A 15,769-nucleotide genomic window follows, 5' to 3' on the forward strand; every position below is an offset into this window, starting at 1 on the left:
AGAAAATGATTGACCGATGATTATTTGTCTTATTGACATGGCCTAAGAGACAGAACCTTCTCTGAAATCAGTGTGTGTGTTAGCGCTACAGCATGGATGCTCACAAAGCGACTCTGCTTCTCGGGTTTTTCCTTTATGCAGGTGAGAATCGGGATTAATAGAGAAATTATAATCCAAATTATATAAATGTTATTCCTTCAGTTTATATATATATAAACTTGTGGATATTTGTGGATAATAGGGATTAATAGAGAAATTATAATCCAAATTATATAAATGTTATTCCTTCAGTTTATATATATATATATATATATATATATATATATATATATATATATATATATATATATGTAAGCTGTTGTGTATGAGTAGCGACTAATACGATATACTTTCTAGCCATTTCAGATTTTGAAATCCAGATGAACTTTATCATACATGTATATATTTATTTATTCCGAATTTCTTTCCTCACCAGGTGTCCTTCAAGTCCAGACCGAGAACGCAGGTATGATCATGAGGAGTTAGATCCTCTCTGCAGAAACATGGCTATGAGTTCTAAATCTACCTCATGCTATCCTTCCATCCTTGAACCGCTCTGTCTTCAGTTTTATTGAAGTAAATCCTTTCATTCACACTGAAGCCTGCTTATCTAGACATCTGTTGATTTCTCAGTGCCATCATTAGCAGAGTTTAGCACTTTTTCATGCTCTCAAGTCACATAAGGAATCATAATCATAATAAATGCAATGGTCTCGGTTGATACTATAAGCTGCTGTATGTACGAGTAGCGACTGATACATTTTCAACCCATTTTGGAATTTCTTTTTGGTTTAAATCCACACAATCTTTATTATACATGTTCCTTAACCTCCTACAACCTGGTGTCCACATACGTGGACATCACATTTTTGGTATGGTGTGCACCATCCTTGTAACTGGAGCCTGTTGTACACAAAAGAAGTGGCTTCATGTTCAAAGATAATATCTGGTTATTATATTTATTGGTTCCTGCTAACCCCAAAAAGCTAGAAGGAATCTAAAATGCAAGACAAACCAAAGCTCAGGTCTTAGAAGTCCGGCAAGTCCAGTCCTAGCGCAAAAAAAAAGGTGCTAGAGAACTAATGCACATAATATGGTATTGCACATGGTATTACATTAACGTACGATGTAATTATTGTGAAATTTTGACACGGTCAGTGTTCATTTGGTCAGCTTGGCTCTCTACTGAAAGGGGAGGAGTTATAGAGTTTGATGGACACTGGTAGGAAAGACCTCCTGTGGCGTTCTGTGGTTGTCTTCGGTGGTCTCAGTCTACGTGCTCCGGTATGACTCTGGTGTCGAATGCAGGGGGTGTGATGCGTTGTCAAAGACACTGAGAAGTTTCCTTTAGCATTCTCCTCTCAGACACTTCAACCAGATAGAAGAGTCTAGTCTAGTCTTTTCATGCTCGCAAGGTGTTACTACATCATAAGGAGTCATTTTGTTTGATAGACAACTCACAAGTTCTCAGCCTGATCCTTGTGATGGGTCAGATGTGTGATAAACATCTATGTCGGTGTGTAAGGAAGCTAGCAGATGATTCGCCCCTAGATAACGCTGGCTATGAGCTAGCAACTAGCTAAGTTGAGACAGAAGTTGGGATGTGATGCTGGGGGGTTTGACATGCTGTGTGTTTTGAGCTGCTTCTCTAGTCATCATGGTTGAACAGAGTGGTTCTGTGAGTAACAGTAGCCTTCCTGTCAGCTCGAACCGGTCCATAGGTTCTCCTCTGACCACAGAACTCCTGCTCAACGGATGTGCGTGAAAATCCGACATATTCTGAAAACCGACACTGATAACAAGGTCAGTCAGAGTGAGGTGACGTATTTCCTCATTCTGATCTCTCGATCTGCATCCACATGATTATATGCTGCACTGCTGCGACGTGATTGGCTGCTGGGATATGAAACTGTTCAACCTGAAAGCTGCACCTTTAACTGACATCAATTTAGATTCAACACAAAAATGGAGCTACAGTGGCTTTTAGTGGTTTGTCCTTTTGTCTCGTACCACCCTGAGGTTGCAGGTTCGATTTCTCGCCACTGCCCTGTGTTTGAGTGTGGAGTTTACATGTTCTCCCTGTGCTTCAGGGGTTTTCTCAGGGTTCTCTGGTTTCCTCCAGTCCAAAGACATGCCTTGTAGGCATTCCTGAATTGTGTGAGTGTGTGTGATTGTGCCATGAGACGAGCTCTGAGGTGTCCAGGGTGTCCGCCACCTTCTGCCCCAAGGACAGACTCCAGGTTTTCCACAACACTGTGTAGGATAAGTGCTACAGAAAATGGATCGATTTTTTTTTGTCTTTGCAAAGACAGAATAAAGATGTGCGTCTGGCACAAGCCTCCAAACTTATTACTGATCGGTGTGCTTTGTTTAACATGCGCTTAATGCTAGGGTGCGCTAACTTTCGCACCTGAGTGTACTTTCTAGTCAGTTTCATTAAGCATTTAGATAGTCACTCTACTAAGACTTTATAAATAAACCCTTCCTAGCATCCTCGCACTGGTGTTAACTCGCGTCATGTCATTGTGTCTTCGTTGGCAGATATAGATTCGTACCTCAAAACCGACGGCGCTTGGATTTACACGCTGCAGAGAAGAACGTACGTTACAGCCAAGGTGGAGGAATGTGCACAAAAGTGTGATGAAGAAACACAGTTCACATGCAGGTGAGACTCTGAGACACGCTGAACCTCGAAGATTAGTTATACAGTCCACACACACACACATACACACACACACACACACACACACATGATGACTGAACCTGTGAAATCTCTCATTTCTCTGTTTCAGGTCTTTCGTATTCATCGAGAAAGATCAGGAATGTATGACGATACCAGCTAACTCGAAGATAGAGCAGGTGTATCGGAAAGCGAGTACAGCTCTGTATGAGAAGAAACGTAAGTTGTGTGGGAGTCGATAAAAACGTAGCTAACTTTATTCATTCTAATGATTGTTTTTTGGTAATAGCTCTGATTTCCCACAGGACAAAGAGATTTTCCTGTGTTTGTTGTGTCCATGTTGATGATTGAGTGTCTTGGTCATGTCTCACTCCACAGTGGAGGTTAATATGAAAGCAGAAACTCAGGACTTTAAGAATTTGCAGTGTTTTATAAGTATTTCTGTTTTTTCCCTAGACTACTAGGGGCGATATATTAATAGAAATGTTCCAAAAAACTAAAAGTTCTCCACATGAAATGTTTGTATCTTCAAAGTAAATGTTGATCTCAAACCCATTTCTGCTCTCTGAGATGTTCTCCAAGTGCTTGTTCATCTAAAAAGCAGCTCAGATTTCATCTTCAACCAGTAAAATTCTGTGTAAGGTTCTCCAACAGAGGGAAAAACACACGTCTAAAACACACTGAAAGCCGACAGACTCCTTTTTAGATCGGACTCACAGACACAACATCATTCATTTCTTTATATTGAGTGAAAATGTGCCATAAATCCATTTCGAATGCCAGAGAAAAGGGTTAAAATGTCAAGTAACTGAATACTTAAGTACTTTACACCTTTACTAAGATACACTGTAGTGTTGACTGAGCACTAAACACAGATTGAACCTGATGTATTGTTGAGAGATTGTTATTGTTATGAACCAGGTCATTTTATTATTATTTTTTTTAAAAAGCATTTTTCTTCCCTTCAGGTTATTTACTTGAATGTGTGAACGGCGTCGGGAATGACTACAGAGGAACACAGAGCAGGACAAAATCAGGAACACAGTGCCAGCGCTGGGAAGCTTTGTTCCCTCACAAGCCGAAGTACGAGTTACTGAAGTCATAATATTCATACCGTAGCATTATGATTAAAGGTTTGAAAGATAACTGTACTGTCCTTGCAGCATCACGCCCAAAACGCATCCGAAAGCTGACCTGGAGTCCAATTACTGCCGAAACCCAGACGGAGACGCTCAGGGCCCCTGGTGCTACACCACGGATGTGAATAAGAGATGGGAGTCCTGTTCCATCCCGAGCTGCAGTGGTACGACTCACATGGAATTCAGACGAATCATAAGCACAAGGCTTAAAGTGCCACAGAGCCTAAGTACCAGTCATACACACAGAAATCAAAACAGGTCAGGGGTCAGAGACAGACACAGGGTCAATACACAGGTGACTGGACATGCAAACAAATCCAGCAGGATCCGGGACATGATAAGACTTTTCTTGATTGTTTACTTTGTCCCTCTCAGCAGCTTTGGTGTAGGTTTCCGACTTGATTTTGTCTGCGTTTAAGGAGAAAACAATCATATCGACTCACGTTATTAGTATTATTATTATTATTAGGATCGTTAAGGTGTCTCACCTCTTCGGTGTCCCGTAGTGTTCCCCTGCCACTCATGCTACATGTGTGTTGTTATGAATTCATCAGCTAAAACACGCGTGCAGGATGCTTTATTCCACTCTAATCGCGGTACATATCCAGTAGAACCGAACTCTAGTAGTCTAGGGTTCGGTACCAAAAAACACTCGCTGGTCCCCATTACAGCTTCAGACTAAACTGCAGTGTGAAAGCCTCCTGAGTCACAAGTAGTGTAGCAAGCCAGATAAACTGTCAGTTTAGAACTCCCATGACTGAGCTGATAAACAGCGTTCACATTTACACCGGGATTTATTTACATTCTGCTTGAATTCAGAGAAAGTGATTTTGGTGCCCCCTGGTGGCTGGACGATGAATTGTCCGTGATCAGTGTGGCACAAATCTAACGACCACCATTTATCTTCACTCTGATTCCCTTATTTATTAAAGAAAATAAAATGAAACTTAATTCAATTAAATCAAATCAAATATTATTTAATTTAATTACATTCAAATGTATTTTATTTAATTATATTGTATTTTATTTTACATAATTTTATTTTTATGCATTGTTTATAGTTTTATGCATGATCCTATTTTTTACTGTCATTTTTTCCCATATAATCTTATATGTTGAATATTGACATTTTAGCACGAGCATACGTTGCATGTCATCGTATCAAATGTTTACTCGAATGTCAAGTATCATATTTTAATTCTGTTTGCCACACACATAACCATACACGATACGACAACCTTAACCCTAGTGAGTCCTGACCATCCATGCCATGAAAATAGAAGCAATTATGATGAAATAAAGAATAAAGAGTAAAATATACACAAAAAATTATACAGAAGTAACTATAGTAAACCACTCATAGTCATTTAACCACACCTACTTCTACCACTATCCTATTTGAATATAAATCAATATGTAATAATTAATTTTACCTCTAGGTTATTATGTTTGTCTCGCAGCTTTGAGGTTCAGGGGTTCAAATCCCGTCTCTGACCGTGTGTGTGGAGTTTCAGTGTTCTCCTCATACTTCAGGTTCCCTCCAGGTCCTGTCGGTTTCCTCCCCTAATCCAAAAATGAGCTGGAAGCTGATTGGTATCTGTAAATTATGTTTAGTGTGTGATCATCCAGAGGTCCCCCACCTCGTACCCCAAGACTCCTGGGATAGACTCCAGGCTCTGCATGACCCTGTGTAGGATAAAAAAAATGGATGGATGGAGATTTATCTCTCTTTTTTTAAACATATTGCGCAAAGCACACTCTCACATGACACTTATTTTCTTGTCTGCCAGTACAGTCAGACTTGTAAATCCTTTCAGCTACCGAAAATACAGTCACTAGTGAAGAATATGTGACATCTAGCATTTGAGTGAACATTTGATATGTTTAGGTGGATTCTATACTTGTACTAGAATGTTGTATTAAGGTTGATTTAACATATAGAATGATACCTTGCATGCAAACTTTTATTTAATGTGAAAATCTAAGCAAAAATTATGATTATTATGATTATTATTATTTTTTTATTTCTTCTTCTGCTTATTATTATGTTCTCTCATGGTCTACAGAGGAATGCATGTACTGTAGTGGAGAAAACTACAGAGGGAAGATTTCCACCACCGAGGGAGGATACACCTGTCAACGGTGGGACTCACAGAAACCCAATAACCATGGATACAATCCCAGCGTGTAAGACTTTTATTACCTCTGCACATTTATTACAAGGTAGATAGACAGATAGATATATAGATAGATTAGATAAGATAGATTAGATAAGATAGATAGGTAGATAGATAGATAGATAGATAGATAGATAGATAGATAGATAGATAGATAGATAGATAGATAGATAGATAGATAGATAGATAGATAGATAAGATAATATAGATTAGATAGATAGATAGATTTTATTGTATCCTATTATTTGTATTATTTGATAAATTTCAAAACAAATAAAGAAAAATCCATGAAAAAAAACAAGAACCAATAAAAAAGAAGAAGGCAACGAACATGAAGACAATAAAACATGATGACAATAAAGGCTTACCAGACACTGAGACACAGGAGCTGGTAGAGAAGAGCTAATTAGTGCTAACAGAACAGGTCTGAGAGACTAGGACATGTGGCAGACATGTGACATGCTGGGGCTGATGGGTCGATTGTCGATTCCGGCATAACCATGAGGGCAGCTAGCTAAATCTTTCTTCATGTCTAAAACTCACTAAAAATAAACAGTAAAAGAACATCGCCAAGGAGGAAGAGGAACATCTAAGCACAAGTCAGACAAAAAAAAGCTTCAAAAATGGGAAAAAGCGAAGGAATATTTAACTTTCTTAAATTGGACAGTAACAAGGTCAATCCCTGACCCTTGAGGGTGTGACATTTTCTGAAGCAACTTAAAAAACTTAAAATGACATTTGAAAGTAAAACATGAAAACTTCGCCATAAAACAAAACAAGGCAATGTTACGTAGATCAGAACTGCAACCAAAAACGCTGTAAAGATTCACTTAGATGAAACGAGACGTGAGACAAATAATTAATGTTGTATGGATGTTGAAGTTTGTGAGCTCCTGTATTATCTAATAATTATTACATTCATACCTATTTAATGACTGGCTATGTGTGTGTGTGTGTGTGTGTGTGTGTGTGTGTGTGTAGTTTTCCTGAGAAGTACTTGGAGGAGAACTACTGCAGAAATCCAGATGGAGAACCTAGACCTTGGTGTTTCACCACAAGTCCAGCCAAACGCTGGGATTTCTGTTCAATCCCTCGCTGCGGTAAGCTCCTTTATTATTTCCAGAGGTTCCTCCATATGGTTTCAGTGAACTGTACACATTCTCTACATGTCTTTTCTTTTAACCCCACAGCGACCCAGCCTCCAACCATCGCACCAGAGGTCACCTGTATTACAGGAGATGGGAGCTCGTACAGAGGCACTGTCGCTGTGACCAAATCAGGGAAAACTTGTCAGGCATGGTCATCTCAGTTTCCTCAGAAGCATTCAAGAACACCAGAGAACTACCCGTGCAAGTGAGGAACCATGTGTTATCACCTATGGAGGCATGATGGGTGTTGGCTAATTAAGATGTTTTAAGGAATCATTAAGACAGAAAGAAATGTGGTTAAATCTAGCATTGTTTTTTGATCCCTTTTTGGTCCTTCTAGGGTAATAGTGGCAAAAATGCTTCAATAGAAAATGTCCTTTCGAGCTGTTACCCATCCAAACCTTTTTTAAGGAATTGGCCGATGACTATAAGGCTCGGCCCTTTTGAAAGATCTTCCAATTATACAGTAGATCAGTGTGTCCAGGCTGGACAAACCAAGAGCACTGTCCAATAAATGTTGAAATACATTCCCCTCCAAAAATATTGGAACTACAAGGCCAATTTATTTGGGTTTGAGACCAAAAGATGAATATTTCATTTCCTCACGTTGACAACTAGATATTCTATGCAACTTAGAAAAACAGAGACAGAAACCATGACATAACTATGAAGAAAAACCCAGAAACAACATCACCAACAAGGCAGGGGTGAATCGAAGAAGACTCCACTGTTTGAAGAAGACTTTGAGAGCAGAAATATAAAGGCTATACCATCATCAGCGGTAAAAATCCGAAGACTCAATAATTCAGAAACCAAGACGAACCTCTACCGAAGTGATGGAAAGGCCGACATATGGGGGAAAAAAATCTATTCATGATCCAAAATGATACATGAAACATGGTGGTGGTAGTGTCATGGCCACTTCTGGAACGTTCTCACTAGTCTTTATTGATGGTGAAACTCAGAGGTCTACAGAAACAGAAACATTCTGTCTGACAATTTAGAGAGAAATGCATCCAATCTGAGAGGAATTTCATCATGCAGCAAGACAAAGATCCACAACACACATCAGGGGAAACGACAAAAGCATGGTCCTTATTCTACCAATAATTTCTGAAGGGACTCTACCCACATTCCCATTCACTCCCAGTGAAGCCGTGCACCTGGACAAAACCCATAAAGACATATCAAAAGTCTTTTATTCAATCTGAATTATTCTTTCTACCCATTAAAGCTCATTGCATTTGAATCTGCCGCAGAAGACCATAAAAGCCCACTGGAGTTCGATCAATGGGATGTCTATGGGCTTTAAAAGAGACTTTCATGTAGGTTGCACTGCCACAGTTCATGAAAAGTGCAAGAATGCAGTGAGATTTCTTTTTCTTGGAAAGCCAGAAGAACACTTAACCATCCAACCAAGCACTTGAGGAACCACTTTCCCTTCAGAAATATACACTGAAGAAATAAACCTATCTTGGTTTATCCTTCTGCTGGATTCCTTCATTGACAGAAGAATGTTGTCATTAGTGTGTTGTCATTAATGTACATAAAGGTTTCCAACTAGAACACAGTTCTAAAAAGATCTATTGAATTACTCTGAAGCCTCACTGATACAGAAATCATGTCGTAGGATTGTACAACAAATTAATAAATGCTTTAGGACTTAAATTTAAGAGTGTAAAGGTATGCTGCATTATTGTGGCTTTATTCTCAGAGAAATTGTAATTTTGTGTGTTGCAGAGGTCTGGATAACAACTACTGCAGAAACCCTGACAACGAGAGGACCCCCTGGTGTTACACCACAGACCCAGATACCCGCTGGGAATACTGCAATATATCGAGCTGTGGTGCCGAGCCACACCCAGGTCAGCCTTCCGTACAGCCAGGATTCACTTGATATTAATCATCACACATGTTTCACACACACACAGTGACTGTGTTACTATTTAAATATCATGTATACGTATACAACTGTCTTAACAGACGAGCCGGTTATTGCTCCAGCTGAGGACTGTTACACAGGAAACGGCAGTTTGTACCGTGGGGTCATGTCAGAGACCATCACTGGGAAGAAGTGTCAGTCCTGGAGCTCTACAAACCCTCATAAACATTCAAAGACACCACAGCAATACCCCAATGCGTAAGGATGTTGTAACATTAACTGAAAACCTTTAGATATCCAGAGGAACCCTTGAAGAACCCTTTGTTTCAATACTCCTAGAAAAATCTTGGTTTTCATGAGGTGTGTTAAAAGTTGTTAGCTAAAAGGGTTCTACATAGAAGCCGTGTTTATAAGGAAACCTACATAGAACCTGCAAACGTTTCTCAGGGGGACAAAACCGTTAAATTGAAAATCTCTCATAATAATGCAAAACATTTGCATTCCCAATGGTTTCTGGACAAAATCATTACCTCTATTTTACAGTTTATTAACAATTAATTTCAAGAAGTTACAAATGTAATGCCAAAACAATAGCCTTCAGGAGCTCCAGTCTATGCATGTGATTTAGGGGCGTGGCTTAGTTGTTGCCTTAGCTCCTAAACTACTAGCTTCACCGATTCACTGAAAACCTCTGTCTCTATGTTTTAATCCATATATCTCTTTCCTCACACAGAGACTTGAGAAGGAACCTGTGCAGGAACCCTGATGGTGACAGGGCTCCATGGTGCTACACCACTGACCCCGCTGTACGCTGGGAGTACTGTAAGATAGAGCGCTGTGGTAGCATTCCTCCCCCTCAGGATGTGCGTCCTCCCCCTGTTGTCATACCACAGCCTCTTCCTCCTTCAAAAGACACAGGTCTGTCTTCATTAAACCACACCTATCTAGTTAAGTAGCCTTTATTTGTCACATATTCATTACTGCACAGTGAAATTCTTTCTTCGCATATCCCATCCTTGGAGGGTTGGGGGGTCAGAGCGCAGGGTCAGCCATGTTGCAGAGGGGGGATTGGAGCCTTGCTCAAAGGCCCAATGGTGGCAGCTTGGCAGTGCTGAGGCTTCAACCCTGATTTTCTAATCAACAACCACTCAAGCTTCCACCATAGATCTGAGCAGCCCTTGTATAAAATGAAAAAATCTTCCAATTATTGGGATTTGAATGTGTCCAAGACTTGTCCAAGTAGAGACCAAGAGTGAAATTGGTTGTGCATTTTGGGTGGGAGGGCAGTACTCTTTCTCCCCTGTCAATCACAGTGACACTAGCCAATCAGGGGCATCTCTGAGTTTATGTATGTGGAAGAGGGCAGCCACTTAAAGCAGCAGTTTTGTAAAGATGTGAAGGCTTCACATGGCTTGAAGGAAGCTGGTAGCTGCTATGTGATCTGAGAGTCCTGGTTAATGGATTTATTCATTGATAATTATATCACACACATTTGAGCATTATTTTTGAGCATATTTAGCATTTTTTTATTATAAAATAAACATTATCATATTAATTTTTGGATGCACAAACTTTTAACGCATTATTATCTGCTGTGTTTTGTAACACTGCTTGTGCTTTATTTAGAAAAAGAAAATGAAAATTGCAAACTTGGCGTCGGAGAGGATTATCGAGGTTCGATATCGATTACTTCAACAGGAATCACCTGCCAAGCGTGGAGTGCCTCAACCCCCCACATGAGCAACTTTAATGAAAAATCACACCCCGGAAAGGGTCTGGATTCTAACGTAGGTCACAGAACCTGGATGCTGTGGCATAACTTTACTGGTTACTATATACTAATGATATAATAGTATAAGACAGTACTTCTAAAGAATGCAGCAATATAATATTTTACAGCTAACCAATACTAGTTTCTGTAGTGATGTATTCCTAATGAGGCTTTAACTGGCATAAACCTACATAAATTACTTATGAAGGCTTACTCCAGCACGGGTCAGGTATAAGACTGCATTTGGTGCATTGTCAGTTTTATGACACTGTAAAGTAAATACCTATGCCAGGCTTGTGATACTGTAATATGAGTATAAATACCTATGTCAGTTTCATGACAGTGTAATGTCAACATAAATTCTTGTGTCAGTGGTGTGACACTGTAATGTTAGTATAAATACCTATCGGTCTCGTGACACTGTAATGTTAGTATAAATACCTATCGGTCTGTAATATTAGTATAAATACCTATCGGTCTCGTGACACTGTAATATTAGTATAAATACCTATCGGTCTCGTGACACTGTAATGTTAGTATAAATACCTATCGGTCTCGTGACACTGTAATGTTAGTATAAATACCTATCGGTCTGTAATATTAGTATAAATACCTATCGGTCTCGTGACACTGTAATGTTAGTATAAATACCTATCGGTCTCGTGACACTGTAATGTTAGTATAAATACCTATCGGTCTGTAATATTAGTATAAATACCTATCGGTCTCGTGACACTGTAATGTTAGTATAAATACCTATCGGTCTGTAATATTAGTATAAATACCTATCGGTCTCGTGACACTGTAATGTTAGTATAAATACCTATCGGTCTGTAATATTAGTATAAATACCTATCGGTCTCGTGACACTGTAATGTTAGTATAAATACCTATCGGTCTCGTGACACTGTAATGTTAGTATAAATACGTATGCCAGTCTCGTTGCACTGTAAAGTCAGTATAAATACCTATGTCAGACTCATGACACTGCAATGTCAGTATAAATACCCATGCCATGCATATTTTCTGCAACATTCAGGTTTCCCAGTTCTGTTAATAAGATGTTTATGAATGCCTATGTCAGTATGAATACCTGTCTATACCATTAGCATGACACTGTAATGTCAGTATCATTTATACTTTCAATGATCATTAAGTAGAGTCAGTTTTACAGTTCTGCTTATGAATACCTACATCATCATCATGGAGAATGTAATGTTAGAACCAGGTATATTTATGTCTGACTCTGAAGTCAAATTAAAAAAAAAAAAGATTTATTTAAATAATAAATTATTTTTTAAATATTATTTAAATAATGTCATAACACAGAGCTATCATGGCGAACATCTACATCGTTAAATAAGGTGTTAAATTAACTTGATAAAACAGGCTTGATGGCCTCTATATTTTTAGGTATGAAAGTAAATTTAAATTAAAAAAAAAATGAAATTCAAATAAAAATAAAATTCAAAAAATAAAATAAAAGTAAAATAAAATAAAAATTAACTTTTAGAAATACTTCAATCCTATTATTAATAAATAAATAAATAAACAAATTAATTAATTAATTTCTAGAATTGCAGAAACCCTGACGGTGACACAAACGGACCTTGGTGTTACACGACGGATCCGTCAAAGAAATGGGACTACTGTAACATTCCAGACTGTGTACAAGGGAAATGCGGTCAGCCGGCTGTGAAACCCAGACGCTGCTTCGGCCGGATCGTCGGAGGATGCACCTCTAAACCTCACTCTTGGCCTTGGCAGATCAGTCTCCGGACCAAGTAAGAGTCTCGAACCATATTACAGTGATGATCTGCTACATCTGTGTCTGCAGTGTGTTGACTGTGACTGTGTTCCAGCACTGACCTGCACTTCTGTGGAGGAACTTTAATCGATGCTCAGTGGGTCCTTACAGCAGCTCACTGCCTCGAACGGTCAGTTACAGTGACGTTGCTTTGAGAGTGTGGTCTCCCACAACATCTTGTCTTGATGCTGACATTGACTTTTATGTTGCAGATCTAGCAGACCATCTGCCTACAAAGTGTACTTAGGAATCCATACAGAACGTGCAAATGAGTTGTCCAAACAGGTCCGAAACCTGGAGAAAATTGTAAAGGGGCCTCCGGGAACAGATATTGCTTTACTCAAGCTGGACAGGTGAGGAGAGCATGAGTTCCTGCAGCATTAGTTTAGTGTTGATGTTATCAGGACAACACGGTTACATTGGGGTGTAATTATATACCTTCAAAACCAACCAACAACCAACATGTCTGACTGTCTGACTTTCTGTTTGTCTGTCTGTCTATCTGCCTGACTATATGTCTATCTGATTTTCTCTGTGTCTGTCTGATTGTCTGACTGTCTGTCAGTCTGAGTGTCTGACTATTTGTCTGACTGTTTGTTTGACTTTCTGTCTGTCTGACTATTTGTCTGACTGTTTGTCTGCCTTTCTGTCTAAAGGTCTGGATGTCTGTCTGTCTAACTGTCTGTTAGTTTGAGTGTATGTCTCTAACTGTCTGTCTGTCTGACAGTCTTTCATCTCTTTCATGTTAGGAAAATGAATATAAAAATATATAAGCAGCTGAAAATAGCAATTAAGCACAATCACAAAACAACACTGGAACTGTTTAGATAAAACTATAGTGTGTTATATATCATTTGCATACTATTGTTTTTTTGCTTATATTTATGATTGGTGCCAATAATTTTGGATAGGTTCTTACTATAAACTTGTTAAGCGAAGCAAACCACAAAGACTTTTTTCTCCTGATTTCAGGCCAGCGATTCTAAATGATAAAGTGTCTAAGGTGTGTTTGCCTGAGAAAAACTACATCGTACCCAGTGGGACAGAGTGCTATGTTACAGGCTGGGGAGAAACCCAAGGTACACAACACACACACACACTTAAAAACCTCCATGTGAGCAGATTTTTGAGGACCTGATTGAGTTTACACAATCCAGAATGATATCCCTCTGGTGATGCGGTGTGTTTCACAGGAACGGGTGGAGAAGGCATTCTGAAGGAGACGGGTTTCCCAGTTATTGAAAACAAAGTGTGTAACCGTCTGGAATACCTGAACAACCGAGTGAAGGACCACGAGATGTGCGCAGGAAACATAGAGGGAGGAACGGACAGCTGTCAGGTAACACTCACAAGCCTTTGCTGAATCAGACGATGATCAGTTACTCAATGAATACGTCAGAAATACAACAGTTTACTGTGTTGAACCAGGGTATACAACACACACACACACACACTCACTAACACACTCTCGCTCTCACTCACACACCTTTCACACACTCACTCACCCTCACACACACACACTCATTCACACACTCACTCTCACACACCTCACACACTCATTCACACACACTCACTCATACACATTTTCTCTCACACACACTCACACTCAGTCTCTCTCTCTCTCTCTCTCTCTCAGGGTGACAGTGGTGGTCCTCTTGTATGCTTTGGTCAGAACACCTTCGTTCTTCAGGGAGTGACATCGTGGGGTCTCGGCTGTGCCAACGCCATGAAGCCCGGTGTGTACGCTCGCGTCTCCAAGTTCATTGACTTTATCGAAACCCACACAGGCGTCAAATTCTGAAATGCAGATGAAAACTTCGTAGCTAAATTAACGGTTCTTTGATTTGGAACTCTTTAAACCCTCAGCAAAAAACATAGTTGATTTAATTTTGTGTCTAATTTTAACAGATGACAATCTATATGTATTCACACATTAAAGAAAAGGAAACTTGGATTGTGGAGTACTGATTTACAGAATATATATAGATAGATAGATAGATAGATAGATAGATAGATAGATAGATAGATAGATAGATAGATGGATGGATGGATGGATGGATGGATGGATGGATGGATGGATGGATGGATGGATGGATAGATAGATAGATAGATAGATAGATAGATAGATAGATAGATAGATAGATAGATAGATAGATGGATGGATGGATGGATGGATGGAGTAGATAGATAGATAGATAGATAGATAGATAGATAGATAGATAGATAGATAGATAGATAGATGGATGGATGGATGGATGGATGGATGGATGGATGGAGTAGATAGATAGATAGATAGATAGATAGATAGATAGATAGATAGATAGATAGATAGATAGATAGATAGATGGATGGATGGATGGAGTAGATAGATAGATAGATAGATAGATAGATAGATAGATAGATAGATAGATAGATAGATAGATAGATAGATAGATGGATGGATGGATGGATGGATGGATGGAGTAGATAGATAGATAAATAGATAGATAGATAGATAGATAGATAGATAGATAGATAGATAGATAGATAGATGGATGGATGGATGGATGGATGGATGGATGGATGGATGGAGTAGATAGATAGATAAATAGATAGATAGATAGATAGATAGATAGATAGATAGATAGATAGATAGATAGATAGATAGATAGATAGATAGATGGATGGATGGATGGATGGATGGAGTAGATAGATAGATAGATAGATAGATAGATAGATAGATAGATAGATAGATAGATAGATAGATAGATAGATAGATAGATAGATAGATAGATAGATAGATAGATAGATAGATATTTCTTCACATCATCATCTGTCAGATGAGCAAAATAGTATCATATCATATATCAATGACAGCTTCATTGTCTTTGTATGTTTGCTTTAACTGATCTACAACAGGGACAGAGTACAGAGACAGGGTTCTGTTCATGCAAATCGATTCAGTTGACTGTATTTCATCTTAAAAGGCATTTTGGGGAACGGACATTAATACTACTGAAGGGCAGTGAACATTACCATGGCAACAGGGTTTCATAGTGGAGTTTTCATTCACACAAGACCTCATGAAGAAGACGCACTCTGATCACAACACTCCAGCACCCTCACACTATTATTACACAGGACACT

At 39.0% G+C, this 15,769-nt stretch overlaps 1 protein-coding gene across 1 annotated transcript; it reads left to right on the forward strand.

The window, feature by feature from the left end:
- The first annotated feature begins 13 nt into the window (after nucleotides 1–13).
- On the forward strand, nucleotides 14–14,597 carry plg (plasminogen). Its single transcript, XM_058379335.1, has 19 exons — nucleotides 14–141; nucleotides 476–505; nucleotides 2,581–2,704; nucleotides 2,832–2,938; nucleotides 3,688–3,802; nucleotides 3,883–4,022; nucleotides 5,925–6,045; nucleotides 7,017–7,135; nucleotides 7,226–7,388; nucleotides 8,924–9,048; nucleotides 9,167–9,323; nucleotides 9,799–9,983; nucleotides 10,692–10,852; nucleotides 12,412–12,620; nucleotides 12,699–12,773; nucleotides 12,856–12,996; nucleotides 13,616–13,722; nucleotides 13,837–13,982; nucleotides 14,280–14,597. The coding sequence occupies exons 1-19, from the start codon at nucleotides 93–95 to the stop codon at nucleotides 14,442–14,444; spliced, it is 2,439 nt and encodes an 812-aa protein (XP_058235318.1). The 5' UTR covers nucleotides 14–92; the 3' UTR covers nucleotides 14,445–14,597.
- Nucleotides 14,598–15,769: the final 1,172 nt, after the last annotated feature.

The sequence above is a fragment of the Hemibagrus wyckioides genome, linkage group LG25, assembly GCF_019097595.1.
Source record: "Hemibagrus wyckioides isolate EC202008001 linkage group LG25, SWU_Hwy_1.0, whole genome shotgun sequence".
In the NCBI taxonomy this organism is placed as follows: domain Eukaryota; kingdom Metazoa; phylum Chordata; class Actinopteri; order Siluriformes; family Bagridae; genus Hemibagrus; species Hemibagrus wyckioides.